This window comes from Hippoglossus hippoglossus, chromosome 8 (assembly GCF_009819705.1).
Source record: "Hippoglossus hippoglossus isolate fHipHip1 chromosome 8, fHipHip1.pri, whole genome shotgun sequence".
NCBI classification, from domain to species: domain Eukaryota; kingdom Metazoa; phylum Chordata; class Actinopteri; order Pleuronectiformes; family Pleuronectidae; genus Hippoglossus; species Hippoglossus hippoglossus.
This window is the reverse complement of record NC_047158.1, coordinates 15170082-15190532: the sequence shown is the minus strand read 5'-3', so window position 1 is coordinate 15190532 and position 20451 is coordinate 15170082. Positions and strand designations below refer to the sequence as shown.

The window sequence follows — 20451 nt, the reverse complement described above, 5'->3', positions numbered from 1 at the left end:
CTCTGGTCAGCTGGAGGTGTGCGGAGCATTTATTGGTACATTACTAATAAAAATAGGTTTAACATAACTGAGGAAAAATAATAATTTCTGATTTTATTTGTTTTATTTCCTCATTCCCATTTTAAAATGCATCAAAATCAACGTGAAAACACAGTCTTAGTATAAAAAAATAGAATTTAATATGCATGTCATCAACTTCACTTTGAGACCCTTTGAGAAGTAATCATACACAAGCTTTCTGCAGCCTGACCCCTAAACTCATTTGATTACATAATCACATGAAGATAAAATCACCTACTGTATTCAGACAACGCCCTGAACACCCTTTGGAACAGTCCACGCTTACTGGACTCTCAATGAGTCAGCACAAAAGTCTTAATTGACAAAAGAGAAGCGGTCTAGCAGCATTAAGTGGAATTAAGCACATTTAGCATATTCAATTTTTAAAGATCTGTACCCATATAGCACAGTGATGTTAAAAAAACAAACCAAAAAAAACAAGGCACATCGGCCACAATAAATGATTTATCATCGATGATTCAAGTTTTGAATCAGTCTATACAAAAATATACATATAGCCACTGTGCAGTGACCAGGCTCACTCAGAAATACAACATTGCACAATAAAATTACCCACATGTTCAACAATACCCCGGCATGTTTTTGCTCAGTCCAGGTACAAGAAATTGTCCACCCACACCCTCCTGGGTGTCTGACTTCGTCTGGGCAGAGGCAGACTTATGGACGGTTCTGTTGGGGAACATTTTGACCCCGGTGAGCAGAAGGCACTTAAACCAGAGAGGTGCAGCTGCTGCTCCTGGCAGTGGATCCCAGGCACTGCAGGCCTGGTCCTCACCCGCTCAAAGCTCAGAAACTACGCCCCACGATTTGTCCACTCTATAAAAGGCAATGCTCCTGTCTGTGCTGGGTCCGAGTGACTCCAGTTCACACTGGATCATTGTCCAGTGTAGGAGGATTTGGCAGTGTGTGCATTTCAGACTGAATGGATTCTCTTTGCATCTCTGGGGCAAATGTGGAGTTCACTGTTTGACTGTGCCAGTCAGTTGATGGTGCGGACGCTTCTGGCCTCACAGTTTGAACTGGCAAATGTGAAGATACAGGCTCCTCCGGTGAGGTGGAGGGTACGGATTCAGCCGGCGTTACGTGACAGACCTGCACTGGCTGGGATGAATGTGCAGGTTCCAGGGGCTGTGACACGGTTGGTGATGTGTGTGTTGGCAGGTGTTGAGCGCTTTGCTCATTTTGTCTTTGTGGCCCTTGGTGTGTGTGCTGGGCCTGTGTTTTTGCAGGCTGCACTGCAGTAGAGTAGTAAGGCAGGAACGGCCTCTCAGGCGCACAGGTCCACATGGCCAGGTAGGTGTGCATCAGCAGGTGGGGGAAGCGGGAGGTGAAGTAGGAGACAAAGTCATCTGGTATAGAGCCCAAAGTCTCCTGTACCTCAGCAGGCAACTCTCGGTAATGGTGTTTCTGTCGAGGAAGGTAACACATTAAATCGGAAGGTAGAAAACAGTTTCATTTTAGCACCAAATAGTAGCTACGAGAATACACACTTACCTTGTTTCTCATTGCACGCAACAGGTCTCTGACCGACCCACCCTTATAAGAGCGAAATTTACGCAGATCTGCCAGGGAAAGAGAAAGGAAATCAGGAAACGCTGATATGACCCAGCTGTGTTTTTATTCTTCATTTACCTGAAGAAGTCAAACTGACTGATCAGTGAAATTTTGGAATTGTAAGAACAGAAAGGTGAGATGTGTTGGTTTTGTGTTTAATCCAGATAACATCTGATGTCTGTGATACTTCAAATGGTCGACAATAAAAATGTGTGAAGTATAAAACAATTAGCTAGTATTAATAAAGGTATTTTGTAAATGTTGGAGAATACCTTAATACTATGTAGTTATCATATATACGACTATATAACATCATAAGCTCACATTTATCAACTTGTACCTTCAAAACAAAAATGCTAACCATGACTATCTGTGCTGTTGGTTTTATTCATCAATAAAACAAAGTGCAAAGTTCAGAGATAAGTAGTAAAAGAAAATATCATAGGGTGGTGACACTGGGTGTGTGGCAATGCAGTCGGATCACCAACACACACTTATGTACTAGTGGCATGATTCAGTGCTCTTACAAATGTACATCAGGCTTGTAGCTAAGTATTCCTCCAACTACCTCTATAATAATAATGTAAATTTGTGCAGTGCATTACTTTAAACCCAAGTTTCATGCAAGGCAACAAACAGGACTACTTTCCACCATGTGGCTCCTGGTGCTTGTATTTGACATGTTTCACTTTCAGCCAGTGTCATACCTGTCTGCAGAGGCACTGTGATGTGCTCTCTCCAGTCACCCTTGACAACAGCTCTCCCCCCTCTCTCCAGCTGTCTCACGATTGGTCCGTCCAGCAGCTCCTTTTCTATTCTGTCACTTACATCCTGCGAGCAACCACAAAGAAAGAAAGTGTGTGAGTTTCAACGACTATGGCAGACAAAAGCTGTTATTATACAGGAAGTCTCTAATTTAGAAGAAAATGGTTCACATTTCTATAACTGAAGGTTTACACCTTCAGCAACATGCTTGTAAATTGAAGAAGTTCACCAGGTTCATATTTGGCTGTAAAGAGGATGATTTTTACACATCCTGCAATCATTTGGAATTGTTGGCTTGTGAAGAATGAGCTATTTACACAGTACGATAAAGACAGTCTGGCATCACTCTCCAGATTTAATTAAAACAGGCTGGATTTGTGGTGAAGTTTATAAATGAAAAATGTGGATTAAAACAAGTTTGAAGAAGTACAAGATGTGATTTGTGAGAGCAGAAGTTTATACCACATCTGGGGGCAGCCTTAAAAATGTGATTAAGCAGTGAAACTGGCAGAGGAGTTCAAAAAAAGTGACCTGGAAGAACTGCAGCTCCTTCTCCAGGATCCAGAAGAAAGGATGCTTGAGAACGCTCTCAGCTGAGGGCCTCCGGTGGGGCTCCATGCTCAACATCTGCTCTATTAGATCTCTGGCTACAATGTCCCCTGTAAGTCATACAAACAATCATATATTTTAGTCACCAAATAAGAATCCCAAAATTTGTACCAAACACATGCACGCTACCCTATTGTTATACTAATCTGGAATTCATCAGAGACAACAAAACCAGAAGTTCGATCCTCACCGTGTTTGTCAGTCTGTAGATGATCGAGGCTGTAGGTGCCGAGCAGAATGTTTGCTTGCCTCTGCAGAGACTTGCCAAAAGGGTGGCTTCCCAGAGACACCACGTAGTAAAACACACAACCAGCAGAGAAGATATCAACAGCGCACGTCTGTGAGGGAAAGTAAAAAGGAAGAGTTGCATGTGATGAAGCTGAACAAAATGACTCTGGGCCGGTGTCTGGTCAATCAACCTCCCCGGCATAAACGTTTACTATCCCCGGGCAAATGATTGTCAGACCCTGACCATGACTCACCGGGTTGTCTTTGCAGTCCTCACTGAGAACCTCAGGAGCGATCCAGCCCTCAGTGCCTGGCACCCCAGACCGTCTACTGAAACTGTGGCGGCCCACTGCGAGCTTCTTACACAAGCCGAAGTCTGAAATCATGGCCCGGACCCGACCATGGGCGTTGGGCATGGACACCAGGATGTTGTGTGGTTTCAGGTCTCGGTGGACTGAAGGATGAACGTGAGAGGAGTAAAACACATGGTGTCAGCTACGTCAGTGGTGTATTTATAGTTTGGTTATATATAACCCAATAATAATGAGAATGTGAAAGTCAGTTCATATTCACAGATGGATACCTATGTTGAGAGAGTGCAGATGTGCCAGTCCTGACATGGTCTGCTGAAGCAGCACGACTGGCTCTAGTCCATGACGGTCAAAATCATTCCTCTCCACATACTAGAAAGATAAAGACGACAATCAGGAAGTTAAAACACGAGATTTATTTAATTAAATTTAGCATGGAAGGTGTTTTATTTTATTTATTAATGCTCTGTGAATAATGACATTGACAAAAGACAAATAGTTGTGGCTACCCCCCCCCCCCCCCACTTACAATACACCTGTGTGCTAATGACACAGAAAAGGTAGTGCATCATTATGAAAACATTAACTGAAATAAAGCTGCTAAAACCAAAATACTTGAATTTTGCAGAAAAACACACAATTACTTCCAAAGAAATACTGAGGTGATCTACTTAGTGATTGATTCAAAAAGCCATTCATTACCTCCTGAAGCGAAGCAGCACACAGCTCTATGGCGATGTACTGGAACTGACGGTCCCTCTCGGTGCAGAAGTAGCGAATGACATTTGGGTGCTCGTCCGACTCCCTCAGCAGCTGAACCTCTCTGTCTGCAAAGCTGAAGCACTCTGGGAGAATTCTCTTCACTGCCACTGGACGGTTGTCAAACTGACCCCTTGTGGAGAAAGAATGGAAATACAACATTGTAATGTTCTTCAGTGTTTAACAAATTTACCAAAAGTTTTGAATAACTATTGATGAGTTGTTCAGACTTACTTGTATACGATGGTACCTTCAGCACCATGACCCAAGACCTCTTTGGGATGAAAAGTTATGTTGCCCACTCGGACAATATTTGAGTCTTCCTCTGCAAGATACATTTAAAACAGTGAGAACTGGTTTGAAACAGTTTTTATTATATTATGAATTTAGAATAGACACAACCAGTGGGAATGCAATTTTAATCCCTCTCAAATTTTACCTCCATCTTCATGCTCATTGGCCGAACTGCCCAACTCAGACACAGACAGATTGGAGTGGTTGGAGGCGCGGGGGGTGACGTTGGGGCTGCTGTGGTCTGAGCATTCGGAGCGAGTGCGGGCCACCTCCAGGTAGTCGCTGTCTGGGGCCAATCCCACGTCTGCAGGGGGAAATGGCTGCTGTCTCTGGAGCAGGTCCAACCTTTCCTCCATCTGTCTCTGGAACTCCTGGTGCTGCAGCTGCTGCTGCTTGTTAACACTCTGTGGCGAGAGAAAAGAACAGTGTCTAATTCTAAAATAACAAAACTAGGTGTGTGTGAAGTTGTTGGTATTTTATTTGGTCCACCGAGACATTTGACATGTGTAATACTGGTAATGAACACTGGAGCTACTTCAGGACTTATTGGTGACCACAAACTATTGTATTTTCTATCACCCCAGTACAGTACTTAAGTACAATTTAAGGTACTTTTTCTATTTGATCCTACATAATACTTCTACTCCCACAACATCTCGCAGGAAAATATTGTACGTTGGGGACCCTTGTCAGGTTTCAGATGTTATAGAGTTATTAGTTTCACTAAACAGTTTTCTCCACTAAAAATATGTGTGGGGCCTTAACTCTGATAAAGATCAGAGATAAGACAAATATGAAAACAAATTAACGAAGTAAAACTTTAATTCCCCACCCCCCCCTTCATCCCATCAATCATCTCACCACCCCCAGATTCATTATGTGACCCTTTGGAAGGATATAACATATTTCCTAAAATGACAGTTTACATCCATCTACTTTCAGTGGTGGCAGCTATGCAACAGTCCACTAGGTGGTGATGTCGAACTTACTTGAGGGTAGGTGATCACAAAGGCCACCCATCCAGCCAGTAGGAAGGTGGAGAAGATGATTGTGGCCATGTCTTTGAGCATAGAGTCCATGGGAGCTTCTGGACGCACGGTGCGACCACCAGCCCCAGGTTCTTGGATTGATGTTTCAGGCAGAGGAGAAGGGGGACCGTCATCCATACCACTATCATTCACCTTCTACAACATGGTGGAAGGGAGGGGGGGTGGCAGAAGTGAGGACAAGGAGGAAAAGATTGAGAAAACCTGCACATGCTTGGTTTTATCTGTAAAAACATCTAGCCAAATATCTCAAGTATCACACTCTGACACAGACCTCCTCTACTTTCTTGTCAGTGGTGGGTGGGATGACGTTGCCTTGATTGCGAGGGAAGCTGTCGGGGAACTTCTCCAGGATCTTGGTGTGAGCTTCAGGGGGCGTCTCATGATGACCTGAAATGCAATCATCAGGAGCAGCTGAATCATGGGCCTTTGTCTGACCCAAAAACCTTTGTTGTTATACACAGCAACCAGCAGAGGGCAGTCTCAGTGTAACAATCAAAGTGCAACAGAGCAATCATCAGCCAAAACTTCAACATGCAATGAATAGTAATGAGAAGTTTTAAACACACAGTAATTACCATTTAGCAGGTTTTTCTTTATATATAATATTTCCAAATAAATTGCTAAAGTGAAGCTTAAGACTTTCTGGGTGATGGTAGTGAAAGTCCGGTCTTCAGTATAACAGGTAAGATTGACAGTGAAGCTACACGACAATTAGACGACCTGTTATTTACATCTTTACAGTATCGACTATTCTAATACCTATTAGGAGCAGGTAGTTCCTCATGAAGTTGATGCGGTTTTGCTCCCGAAGCGCAGGTTTGAACTTGACACTGGTGCTGGGTGTGATGACACACTCCTTGTCCTCTTCAGTTTCCTTGCTATTAGGACCCTCCAGCATGGGAAAGGTGCTGCCACGAGGCTGTGGATACACACACACACACAAAACCTTTTAGGAGCTCAGATGATTTTCCTACCAGATGTCTCTAAATAAGAAAGAAAAGGCAATGGTATTCTTTAAGAGCGGTAAACTACTATTCCAGGGAAAAAAGGCTTGTGACCAGGTTGACTTGAGCCGGGGCAAGCTATGACACAAATGAAACAGGATGTACGCATACAAACTCACTGGCATACCTAGAAACCACTCACCAAAAGTGAAGAGTAATTACCAAACATTGTAAAAAGGAGATAAATTACAAAGGAAAGTTACTAAACTCAAACATATTTGTTTGTTTATTATGTTTCATCTTCATGTCTCAATGTAAATGAACCACTCTTGCTTAAATGAAAATACACATGCAACTGTCACTCACCACCACAGTGACTCCATCATGCACCAGGGAGGGAGAGGCGTACAGACTGGTAGAGTATTTACCCACATACAAAGTGGCCCTTGAAGAGAACAAACACAGTCCAACAATTGGTAACATTAGTGCAAAAGTACCTTCTTCGTGATAATACATGAGTGATACTTCTATTAATACAATCGCGAGAACAGTGAGTACATTCACCATTACCAATTCGAAATTCGCAAGAGTTTTCGAGTTCCTTGTCACTTCCCTAAATAGATCAAATCTTCACAGTGAATCAACCACTGAAAGTCCTGTGTCATTTTCAGCAGAAGCAGGTGTGAACACAATATATAAGAAGAATACAGTGCTGCAGTGTGAATCTAGGATTGAAAAAAGTTCTACAAAAGTACAAAACAATTATTGTTTTAGCTGATATCTTATAAAGTAAAATACAAATGAAAAAAGTCATAACAATCATAAAAATAAAAGCCCACATAGACGGACCTTAGTCAGTCATTACACTCAGTCTGCTTACATGAACTTATTCTTTGGCTTCTTCTCTTTGGGAAATGGGTATTTCCACTGCGTAATGCGGCCGACCTCTCCTGACATGAAAGTGAGGTAACGCAGGGTTTCCACGGCCACGTTAGTGTGGGGAACTTTGCGGAGGCCCTCGCGCTGCCAGATGTACATGGCCACCACTGGAGAGTTGTAGTTCTGAACCCACTGAACGTCTCCAGATTCACTGTCCACGGTCACCACAAGGCCATCGCCGTTGGACACAAAATGAGCCATCTCTGTGGGGAGCCAAAGAGTGGACATGTGATTGGCACCGTCTGACGGAAACTACAGCTACAGATGTGGCAGAGTGTCTGAGGGTCTTACTGTATTTAGTGTCATCATCAGGAAGGGTGGAGGCATAGTCTGAATAGGTGGCATTCCAGCGCAGCTCTCTACTCTTAGTGTCATACATGGTGATGGTATACTCTAACAAGCAGATGAACAACAGAGATTTATCGACACGGGAACAACATTTCTACTTCTTTCCTTATGTAACACATTCAAAAGCCCGGCTCCGAGTATCCATTTCTGGGTGGAAATGCAAAGTGCTGTTAATTTACTTTTGCTCAGATAGGGATTCACAGAATAAGATATGTGGAGCAACTGTGAAACACAATCCTGCATATGTGGTGTAAGTATTCAGTTTGCAAGGCTGCAATTACTGTCCCATCATTCTCAGATGTTAAGCAATGCAGGAGCAAATTGGGGGGTTGGTTGTAAATAAAGCCCCTTTTCCACTGATCAAAAAACACACTAACATTTGGCTTTTGTCTGCAATGGGAATGGAAACAATCAGCATTCACTTCCAGGTGAAACTACTCTGAAGAAGACTTATTTGTTCTTCTATATTTTAGCAGTCTAGATGCTGAGGCAGCACTTTGTCTACTCAACATTATGGCGCGCATTGAACATATGCGTGTTGGCGCGTAAATAGCCATAAATGTTTGTGTGCTTATCGTTTTTCTAGGAAACACCCTGGAACAGCAAGGACAGAGAACTTCTCATATTCCGGCACCTTCATGACGTCAAACATGACTCACCAGGGGAAAAACAAAAAGGCAAACTCCTCTACTGGCAATGGGAGAAGAGTAAATCGCCTTTTCGGCAGGTTTACCCATGTTAAAAAAAAAAACTGGGTATACCTGCTTAGAGGTGTCAGTGTTTGCAATCTGGAGTTAGAGCATGAAAGATAAATAGGCGTGTTGATTAGCCAAATCAAGTCAATAGCTGATTGGGTTGAAATAAAGTCAGTTTTTACCTGTGCGTCCCAGATAAAGAAGGGATGAAGAGGGACACAGCATCTCAGCAAAGGATGAAGTCAGGGTCTGTTGTTTCTCACCAGTCAACAGGTCCACCACATACCACAAGTCTTGCTTCTTACCTGTTTATGATCACATAGACAAGCACACAGAAAAATTATCCACCCTTACAATTACAGCATTCATATTGTTCCTGGCAAAAGCACAAGTACATTAGTACAATTATTTTCATCAATAGAAAAAAGTATAAAAAGTCAAATTTATCAATATAATGTTTATATGAGGTACAAAAACACAGGATGTATAATAATTGATAAACCTCAGATTAGTGAAATGTTTTCTGTCCATCTCTGTTTAGAAGAGTTTAAAAACTAGTAAACTGACTCAGGAGTCAGTCTTTAAACTTGTAATTTAAATAATAATGTGATATTTATCAGGATAATTATCAATAAACTGATATTCAACTTTTTAATTTGTTGCCATTTAGCTCGGGCCTACTTTATTTGACAGTATAATTCTGGGTTAGCTGCTGCTACCTTTATCTACTCTGAAAACTGACACCCACTGCATGCATGTCTGCCCTGGGAGAGAGATATTTGTGGTGTTTTATCTGAGGTCTAATCACACCAAAAACATTTCTGATTTAAACCTATCTAAAGAAAACTGATGTGGCTATTTTCAGGAAACTGTCAAACTGACCAAATGGGAGCACAATGTACAAGCCCAGCCAAGCAGAATAACATGCAGCCATTTAACCTTCACAGTGATGGGTGTTACCATTCTATCGTTAAACGATCATCCCACGTCCTCTTTTGTCATCTCAACTGTCAATCCAGGGAGCGGCAATCATACACTAATCATACATAACTATTACAGATTAACATAAAAACCATAAATAGGGAAGCAACCTCTTCGATTCAAACATTTTAATAACTGTGGGATTCTCTGAGGAGTAAGATTTGGCCTAAGCATTTCCTCAAACTGAGGTTTAAAGAGCGACCATCACAACCTGTAGCCTTTTCAGACCTTTGCTTCGCCAATCATTTTTTATCCTGGCAGCAGTGTCAGTTGAATAAAACAAAAGCTTCACCGATCACGACAGTAGGGAGGCAAATGTCACCCACTATCCTCCGCTAGCTGTTGTAAATTCAAAAGAGCACAGGCTGTGGTCGGAGGTTGAGTGGAAGAGAAAGGTACCGCAACGTATTCTGTCAAAGCCAGATAACACCAGCCTCATTCATGTGAGGAGACGCACTGGGACATGGACTACACACGTTTGTGGATAAGGAAATTCATGGCCGCAATTAATTTCAGTCTCACAATCAAATGGTTCAAAATGCCAGTGCTCAGTAGGCAAGGAGCGTGCAGCATACAGAACCACATGTTGTCAAAAGGCATCATTTCTATTTGAGAGGCAGCCATACCAGTGTAAAGGACGCCATCAGAACTGCGACAGGGAGAAGCTTGGACCAACTCAGGGATAGTGAACGGCAATTTCTGTTTGGGAGACATGAATCCACGTTAGCTAGCCACAACACTGCGTATGTCGTAATAACGTAGATATGGGGAACATCCTGAATGCGCCCCCCACAGCTACAACTTCAGAATGAGGGTGCATTATTTTCAGCCTGACACATGTGGTGTTTTACTATAGAAAAGGGAACTGAAGAGTGTTTCTTGCTCAAGAGGGGAGATCAGAATCAGTGATTAATTTATTTCCTCTTACTGTGAGGCCTTCGCTGTTCTTCCCTCCCAGGGAGTACAGGCTGCCATCATTTGGGTCAGGCAGAAACGCCGGCCTGGTGGAGAAAGTAAAGAAGAAACTGCATCACATCTTAAGCAGAGCAAAGGGAGAGTATTTGAGCAATAAGTCTGAGTCAGAAACAAGACAAGCTCAACAGGTTACTACATTCATTTGCATTCACCAACTGAATGAGGACATATGCCAGTGTTCCCATGCAGAAAATAACTCAATGATACGTACTCAGCCACGTGTGTGGGGACCTGAAGAACTGGATCTGTGAGGAGAGTGAAGGAGACAAGATAGACAAGAATATTAGACAACAATGGAAACCATGGCTATTGGCTGTTGTGTAAGAGAATGACATGAACACCGGTGACATTCATCCACACTGAAGACAAAGTCCAAATGAAACTGATTCCCCTGTGGCAAACACGAAAAGGCAAACAGTCATGTTGGCAAACTGCTCATAAAAGAAGCATGTAACATCAATGGGGACAAAAAAATTGATTATTTAGGGAGATCATATTTGACAATTCAGCTGGATGATGAAAGCAGCTGGGTCACTCCAGAAAGCACAATTCACTGTCGTCCTTGTAGAGTAAAAAAAAGAGTTTGTGATTATTTTAGATAAAAGTCTAAGGGGAGGCAAAGTGAAATTTTAAATCTACATCTCACTGAACTACGATGAGATGAAGCGGTGCTTGAGGAAAGACACCATATTAATAGATTTCATTACCCAATGTTAGGTTATGTATAAAATAATTAATGCTACACTGCTATGCTGGACTTCATCAGAGAACGGCAATCGGTTTGCTTGAAATCTACTTTAAGAGATTGGAAACTTTCCTGAGAGACAGAGACAATAAGTAAAAAAAATATTACTGATATGTTGTAAGTAAGGACAGTGCAGATATTTCTCTTTGATCCATTCTTTTAATTGTAATCCTATACGTTATTTTCTTCAAATCATGTTTTAGGTCCCTGCAAGTTGAATTGCATACCATGTGGCATGAATAACAAAAAGCAGCAGCATGGAGGGAAAATACTTTGAGGAAAATGGTCCGCCATTGCGTAGAAGTAAAAAAAAAAATGCCAAAGTGATTCTTTAAACCAATTACAATGGCTCTTTAAGAGGAGAGCCAAAGTGTGAGGACCACACCTTCACTGCTAGAAGACAAACACACAGCTCCCTGCAGTGTGAACATACAGGGCGTGGACCAGATGGTGCTGATCTGTGTGGAGGTGCCTGAAGGGGTCAAAATAGCAGTGGGGGGGCAGGATTACCAATGCGGATGACTGTTGTGCTCAAGAAGCATCTGCATTCATTAGATGTAATTACAGCGGCTGGCGACAAAACAATGGTTTTCTGTGTTGCAGAATAAGACATTAACCATGGTTGGCTTAAATACAAATACATGTTTGCAACGCCAACGAGGAGTGACAAGCAAACAGAGAGAGGACACCCATGTGGGCTGAGCTGTACCGGCTTGGTCCAGGGTAAACATTTCTGCATCCCCATTATCATGTAGGTGTATGGTTTCCTGACTAGAGCACAACAACAACAGGTGTGTGCAAAGCCTGGTGCAGAACTCTGCAAATTTATATTCAACAGCTCTTCCAGAAAAACAGATGATGCGGAGGAAGCGGCCTCTTCTGATTATTAATGATTTGGGAATGAGGTGCAGCCAACCAGGACTTGTAGACTCAAACCGCTTTCATCTACTGTAGTTTTTAGCATTGTACTAGTGAGGAAAATGTAAGAAACTGCATCTAAAAAAAGAGGAGTCTTCAAATGTCATGTTGCGTTAGAGATATTACCTTCTAGAAACAAGAGTAGTTTTTCTTAATATGTTTTCCGATAACACTTCAGTCAATCTTATCTCATGAAATCTACTCTCATGTACATTAACATGTTAACCACAGCACATGCTGCACGTGCAGGTGAAACTACAGCAAACGTGCTTACCCTTGCCCACCCTTGACCTTGATTACAGGCTATATTTGCCCCTCTCTCCGTTAATAATTAACCTGTTTCCATGCCTAACAGCAACATCTCGCTGCATTTTCCTCAAGTAGAACTTGAACACAAGATTTAATCCTGGGAAATGTTTCCTACAGCTAAAAATACAAATAGAAAGGCCTCATTGGTAAATTCTTTAACAAAATAAATGACAGGAATTAGCATTTCAATAAACAACCATTGATTATCTGTTGGTTTCTCAACATGATTGAAAATGAAGGCTTTACTAAATGTGGTGGAAACAAACCCTAGACAGTATTAGAGAATATTAAATGTTTAACTGCAGTATTAAAAGTAGAATCACGTTTGAATTGTTTGATTTATACTTTGGTTGTGGGTACACAGATTGTGCTTTTACATACAACATTTTTTATAACTATAAAAGTTGATATTGGTGACTCTGCAATTACATTGAACAGGGGTCCTGCACTTAAGTTTGGTCTGTGGTGGAGGAGAGAGGCAGTGGGATCTCATTTTCTTCCCTGTGGCGGCACACAAGGACACTTTTTGTTTTTGCAAATGTAACCCGAATAAGACACTGTGCCTTCAGCCAGTCATACAAACAACTCAACCCTAGTGCTCTCCTCTTACCTTCTTTCAGTGTCCATTTGATAGAGCCTGATTTCTTGTTAACAGCATGCAGGTTTCCATCCAGGGTGGACACAAAGAGCAGGCTTTCAGGGAGGGAAACTGTGCCGGCACTGCAGAACCCCTACAGAAAGACACACACACAAAAATAAAACAGGATGCATGTGGTGATAAACAACCATATTTCTATTCAGCACTAACATATTTATACAATATATTTAAAATACATATGCTTTAAAACGATCACATAATCAAGGTTGGTGAACAGGCATGAGGGAGCATGATGGTTCCCACTTAAATCCACAGGTACGGTCAAAATGTGTGCAACTGCATTAGGGTTGTGAATAATGACTTCAACCACTAATCACTCAGACATCATTTAACTTCACACACACATCTGGATCAAAGATTAAGAATATTCACACACCGATATGGAGGCATCTTGCAGCCGATCCTTTGTGTGACAAATGTTAGTGCATTCTGGAAAGAGACACCTGCTATCATCACCCTGGTATGGTTACCTTTAGCTGGAAGGGAGTGGGGTGGTGCGCTGCCCCAAGCAGCAGGGCCCTTTGGCTTGCTTTACGAATCAATGAACCTCAAATCAATACATTACAATGACAGTGGAAGAAGAAGATACTAAGAAGGGACTGACTAGCAAGGTGACTGATTGGGGCTTAGCTACTATACAAGCTCTGTCAGAGGATTTGAAGTAACAGCTGGAGCTACAGCGCTGCAAAGTAGGCAAGCAAACTGCCCATGAGCACATGTGCATGTTCTATACTTTACTCACACTACAACACAGCATTCACTTCAGTGATGGTTTGGCCTTTTTGATACATTCTGCAATTAACTGAGTGAAAAGAGCACTGCATCTTCACCGTGCACAGGCGAACAGTGAACTGCCAGGCCATATGGGAACCTGTCTTTTTCAGGATCTTTCACTCCCACTCAGAAATACAGGGAAGATAAGCAGACATGTGAACACAAGGGTGGATGGGTTCAGTAGGACAGACAGTCATGGATAGTCCATGTAACCAGGAGGCAAGAGACACACAAAGGAAAAAACAAACAAAAGAAACCCAGAGAAAACAAATGAACCAAAAACCACTACAGCAGCTAAGTGACCCGCCCTCATGACTTGGCTTATGCCAGAATTAACAAGTATGTGGTTGACCTGTGCTCCACTCACCCACTATGGAATTCTAAAAACATTGCTCTTGATAACCACCAGTCGTGCAGGAAGAGTTCCAGTGGTGGAGCCTGAGAGCTGTGACTGACCACCAAACCAAAGAAAATCAGATGACCTCAGCCCAACATTTACTTTTCTTCTTCAAAATGATAAGCAACAAGAACACACAAGCTTCACATATAAAAGAGTTGTAGACTCTGAAAGCAGCTCAAAAAATCTAACAGTTGTCCATGATATACTTTTCAAACTGATTCCCACCCAACTTATGATCTGACATCAGCCCCTTTCAGTTGCCTACGATTAGGATCAGCTCTGAAATGATCTCATGCTGAATCATCCCAGTATTAATCAACACCCCTGGCTAATCCCTCTGAACAGGTCCCCAGGGGGTAATGTAAATAGCCCCTTACATATAATGTAGATGACCAGTTTCTAATTACTAACACACACTTCTGAGCATTTATCCAGGATTTAAGAAAGATGGGTGGAAGTGCAATTACGCCAAACACAAACAAATCGGCCAGAGCTATTAAATCGAGCCTCAGTATGTGGTACAGTGAGCACAAACATCACCACTCAGGGTGTTTCCTCCTGGTCATGTTTCCTTACAAAACCAATAACTAACTGGGACCAGACAATCTGAGGGGAGTGGGTGGGTATTTTCCGAATCTCACTTCAGTCTCCCTACGTCTTCTTCAGTTTAAATTTGGTAAAATGCTTGCATGTGGTAACTGGCCAGACAGAAACAGAGGCAAAGACAATCTCATGAACTGCACTTTTCACACAAAGAGACAGAGTCTTTCCACATTTGCCTAAAGAACCCCTGTGGTAGTCTCACATCTTATACAAGCATTTGAGTCAATATTGTGCACCTGCGACTGTTCCCACTGGGCTGCCTGCAAAGCTGTGAGCATCACACAACTGCACTGAAAGAATCATAACTAATATGCCCCCACCCCCTGAAAGCCCCGCTATAGCCTCTGTCAGGCTTTCTGGTTTCGCAAGCAAATAACTTTGTGAACATCTGTTAGTCTGCTTGTTTTGGATGGACACTGATATTCCAATAACTGCTGAATACTGCTTAGCGTTTGTCTTCAGAAACATCTAGTTTACAATGTCTGGCTGCTTAGAGTAACTGAGGAGGTGAGTTATAAAGCTTGTCACAATACTGGAACATCGGGGCATTCCCTCTCACTTCCTTATTCTGTGTGTAAAACAAAATTATTTTGGTGTTGTGTAAGCCAGTTACATAATGAGAGCAGAATTGGGCGAAACAGAAGTCTTGGCAAGTTCTGAGCTGTAAAAATCACTTGTCTCAGAGGAATGAGAATTGTAAGGGTAAAGACATGAATCATACAGACACAGGCCTTAAAGTCCTGACAACAGTGTCTTTAAGAGACAAAATCTCACATTTCTAGAGATTATTCATAAAAAAAAGTATCCTAATCTTAACTCAAAAATATATTAATTGGTTCCAAACTGGAACTAAATTCCTGCTGAAGAGTGGCACAAGCTCACAGCATCTACTCATCTGGAGCAAGCAAGAGTCAACACAGGAACCAAGATAAGATACCAAGAAATATTTATCTCACCTCTTTACTTGTACTAGAGGATGTAGCGCAGCAACACGTGTTTACAAAGTAAAAAAAAAAACTTTCTGCACATGAGGAAATGTGAGCAAAATGCACCCTGATGATCATGAAAGTGGCAATTTGAGTTGTGTAAATGATTATAGGGCTCAGGAAGTTTGATTTCCTTCACAGTCTCAGCAGACAAAGAGTCTGTGATTGTTTGATGTCTTTTTTTTTTTATTTGGCGGAAAACAGTTGAGAGACATTTTGAAATCCTCCATGTCAACACAGGCACTATCAGTTGCTCTCTGCGTGGTCTTGCTTACAGTGGGGCGAGTGTCACATGTTGGCCGTCGCTCAGGCACACTCAGTCAAAGCACAGCCAATCTACTGTTGTGATAAGATAGTCAAAGATCACAACATATTTTTTAACCAAATCAGCATATCTTAGTTCAAACTGAACCTGAACAATTTGAAGAGATAAACCAAGGTGGTGGTGTCAACAATGGACAAACTGTACACATAGTAATGTAAAACTAGGTAAAAGTATGAATATCGGTGTTGTTATGAAGGGTCCACAGACGGTTCACGTTTTACATTTGTCTCTCTCATTCACACACACACACACACACACACACACACACACACACACACACACACACACACACACACACACACACACACACACACACACACACACACACACACACACACACACACACACACACACTATAGATAGCCTATCACCCTCACTACTCTAATAGACAGTCTAGTTGGCTAAGAGGAGAACCTGAGACATGATAGGGGATTATAAAGCTACTTTAATCTGCTGCCTAGCTGAAGTGGTTTAGTAGCTTGGTAGCCAATAGTCTCAGCCTCAAGCCTTTCTAGGGACCTGGATCAGTTTCAACAAGTTAGCTAGCTCTGTTTTGTACCAGCCACCAACACTGTGGAGCATGAATTTCTAATATTGCCACACCACTACCAGATTTATGTTACGATTGTAAGTTCAGATGGCAGGTAGAGATATAATCAACTCAAGGGAGGGCTTTAAAAAAGTGTAAACCAAGTGTGGATGACAGGTACGGGTAAGAACCATCTACTTTCCTGCATCAAGCCTCTACTTTTGCTGTCCTGAGAATGTCAATTCAAAGCGTATATATGTATTACTTAGCCCAATATCAAAGACCCTGTGAATTATCAACACAACCCAGTCATCAGGTTACGCTGCCTGGATTGCCACCTCTGCAACATGCAACACGCAGAACCCCAAATAATGTTTATTTTCAAGGCTGCTGCTGGTGAACAAGCACTAGAATTAACAGCATATCACCAAGCCCTCACAACAAGAGTTTGAATTTGCTTGCCTGGTAAATATGGTTCAGAGATAAACAAAATGATAAACATATGGTTCACACACAGGTTTGTGCAGCTATCCTTGTTAGGACACTGTATTGACTTCGATTCATTGTGGGACAGCACAACCGAAACGGTAACCTTAACTATTTCGTGTGAAACCCTAACTTTAACCTAACCACAACTCACATCTTACCCAAACCTTAACCGTGCCTAACCCTAACATTAACCTAACCCCAATTCATATTGTAGCCTGAAATTCAACCATAACCGGTTCATGCCTAACCCTATATTTAACCTTAAACTTACACCACAACTCACATCTTCCCCGAACCTTAACCATGACCAGTCCATGTGTTACCCTAACTTTAACCGAACCACAACTCACATCTTACTCCAAACCTTAACTAGGACCTCAAAAACGACGTTTGCCTCAGTAGGACTGAGCTTTGGTCCCCATAAGGTCCCTGGTCCTGAGAGGACAAGTGTTTATACTGGAAAAGGTCCAGAAGATAAACAAAAACGAGTAACACACACACTTATACACATACAGACACACACACACAATTCTATAGTAACCTATCACACTGATCTTTCCAGCATGTCTAAACCTATAAGACCATTCTCTGCAGGATAGACACACACACACACACACACACACACACACACACACACACACACACACACACACACACACACACACACACACACACACACACACACACACACACACACACACACACACACACACACACTTGAATAAACGACAATGTTTGTCTTGGACCGGTATCAACACTGAAGCGAGATATCCGGCCTGTGTTGGGTTAAAATGCGGTTTAGGGGGTAAACTCCGAGCTAACGTTATCCCAGGTTAAGCTAGCTTATCCGGTTAGCCCTCTTACCTTTTGTGGGAGACCAGCGCAGCAAAGCAACGCCAACAAGATGCACCACACCAGGGCCCGGCTGCTCACCGTCCAGTCCATGTTTCGAGGTCTCAAACCGGGATAGACGAGTGGGTCCGGACGGCCGCCGACTACATAGAAAACGTGGATTTTTCCTGCTCACGAGTGGACGTTGCGAAATCTTTTTTTTTTTTTAATCGGCGCTGTGGCGTTAACAGCTTTGATCCAGAGCAGCAACGTTGGTGAGATCCGCTTCTTCCTGAAATGAGAACCGAGGGGGTTGGACTTTGGGACAGACGTCCACACGAGTGGAGGAGGGGAGACGTACAGCCGCTGTGGGCCAATCAGAAACGGCTCTACTGACACCGGATGTGCTATAAACCCACATCCGGGGGGGACATTTCTTTCTGCAACACTCCTCTGGAAGCATGCGTTCTCCGGGTCGACCTGCGCGACTCGAAATATTTGCCTTAAATATGGATGCGAATCGCCAACTGTTTATATCGACTAATCGTTATTATGGTTCAGGAGGTTGAAGAGAAATTAGTTTTAATTGGATGAGGCGCTAAAATCATGCGTGTGCGAGCACCGAGACAAGGCCGCACCGCCGAGGAGAGTCACATGGTAAAACTAATGTTTTCTACAGCCTCAAATTGCACGAAGAAAAAGTTTTAAATATTGTTTGTTCTCCCTCTTACATGTATTTTAATGTTTTTCCACAGAGCTGGCGATGAACTGGGATTGAGGCGATTGCACACCCACACGTGGAGCTGCAGATGGAGGCCTGCTAAGGTGCTGTTCATTATTTATTAGGGAAAACGTTTTATAATATGTTCTTTCCTTGGGTGTTACGAGTGATGATTTCTTTGCGTTAGACTTCTGATGTTTAAATGAAGTCAAATTTTAATCTGACATATCCCACTAACGCCATTCCATAGTGTGTGTGTGTGTGTTAAATCTGTCTCACTCGTGCATTTTTATCTTTATATGCAGACGCTGTTCACGATTGTGGAATGATCTCTGCATTAACAACATAGTAAGTGTCGTCTGAAATTTCCTCTTTAAAAAAAAAATGGTTATGTGTGATGATCATGATGCGTTAGACTTCTGATTGAATCTTGAAGACAATTTATCAATCTGACATGACCTGCATACAGCATTTGAATGAACTGTATTTCAATAACAAGCTCATTAAAAGTGTTTCCTCTGCTGCAGGCATCCGGCTGTGAAATGGACCAGAACACTGTAAATGACGAGGTGACACAACGTGGCTTATAATGTCTGCATTTCCTGATCAGTTTTTGATATGTAAAAATATCTGAATAAAGCATTGTTTTTAAACCTGTGTTGTGTAATCTCACTTTACATGGTTTTGATAATGTGGTTTTGTCTATGCACTCTTTGGAACCTGAGCGGCTTTTCCATTGGCCGCTCACAAAGGCCAAGAGCAGTGCGAGATCATCTCTTGTCATAACTGGAGCTTCTTGGCAACTTTCCCAAGTCTCTCTTTTTAAGCAAGGCACAAAATCTAAACACAATTCAGTAACTTCTTTTCATGCAACTACACTAATGTAGGGAGCGAGAAAGTTGAAGGAGCATCTTAATGCTGACATTATGTCCTGTAGCTAAATTAATCTTGATCAAATGAATAAAAATTAGTCTACATTAATCACCCATGATAAATATAACAATTGACTGTTTACATGAACAATATTCATACATTAACCTGATTATGAAAATACTCTGAATAAAACATTGACATGTAAACAGCATTTTCTGATCAACTTAACCTAAGTAGTCATGAAGTTATTGATAATCAAATTAAGACGGGAGTTTTCTGACCTTAGTCGCATTAAGTAGACATGTATGCGTCTTATAGTTTCAATGCATTTTGCTAATTGACATGTACAGTAGTTAAATCTGCTTGATGTCATAATCAGACTATGTTCTTTGACGTTTACAGAGATGAGTGGAATATTTTATCAGCAACTCATAAACACCATAATCAAAGAAATATTGCTGTCGATGTAAAGACTTGAATTAGTCTTTATTTTCAAATATTTAACTTATGCAATTGTTAGGTCATCACCAGAAGTGTTATAAAAATCCCCAAACAATAAAACAAGATTTTTTTGATGACCCTGTAAATTGTCAAGAGACTTTGAAATATCCAGCTCTTGTAAATTGTCACCTTTATAAGATCAAATTATATATTAAAGATTCATTTATTAGGATCATACTTGCAGTCCTAAATGTTAACATAGTTTTGATATGTAATGAGTTCATGTTTGTATACATTTATTATTAAATAGATGGATC

General features: G+C 41.8%; 1 protein-coding gene and 1 long non-coding RNA gene across 3 annotated transcripts; one reads left to right on the top strand and one right to left on the bottom strand.

Moving 5' to 3' along the window:
* Positions 1-89: 89 nt before the first annotated feature.
* LOC117766590 (serine/threonine-protein kinase/endoribonuclease IRE1-like) lies at positions 90-18397 on the bottom strand. Of its 2 annotated transcripts, none has more exons than XM_034593776.1 (22): positions 18133-18397; positions 13115-13235; positions 10744-10777; positions 10486-10558; positions 10184-10256; positions 8759-8881; positions 7825-7926; positions 7475-7736; positions 6961-7039; positions 6410-6569; positions 5922-6037; positions 5591-5785; positions 4747-5005; positions 4542-4632; positions 4251-4440; positions 3821-3920; positions 3492-3691; positions 3200-3347; positions 2932-3059; positions 2343-2466; positions 1576-1643; positions 90-1488 (listed from the first exon to the last, which is right to left on the bottom strand). In XM_034593776.1, exons 1-22 carry the CDS (start codon positions 18211-18213, stop codon positions 946-948), a joined length of 3270 nt encoding a protein of 1089 aa, XP_034449667.1. In that variant the 5' UTR covers positions 18214-18397; the 3' UTR covers positions 90-945. The 2 variants fall into 2 exon arrangements, with proteins under 2 accessions (XP_034449667.1, XP_034449668.1); XM_034593777.1 differs by having other exon boundaries at positions 157-750; positions 18133-18388.
* Positions 18398-18541: 144 nt separating this feature from the next.
* Positions 18542-19477, top strand: LOC117766626. Its single transcript, XR_004614728.1, has 4 exons — positions 18542-18756; positions 18855-18924; positions 19126-19168; positions 19348-19477. It is a non-coding gene; the product is annotated as an uncharacterized LOC117766626 (long non-coding RNA).
* The last annotated feature ends 974 nt before the right edge of the window (positions 19478-20451 follow it).

Coding starts and splice junctions, on each gene's coding strand:
- LOC117766590 (XM_034593776.1), bottom strand. CDS start 18,213: ATGGACTGGACGGTGAGCAGCCGGGCCCTGGTGTGGTGCATCTTGTTG. Junction 10,559..10,743: donor GTCCCCACACACGTGGCTGA/GTACGTATCATT, acceptor TTTCTCCACCAG/GCCGGCGTTTCTGCCTGACC. Junction 1,489..1,575: donor TGCGTGCAATGAGAAACAAG/GTAAGTGTGTAT, acceptor CTTCCTCGACAG/AAACACCATTACCGAGAGTT.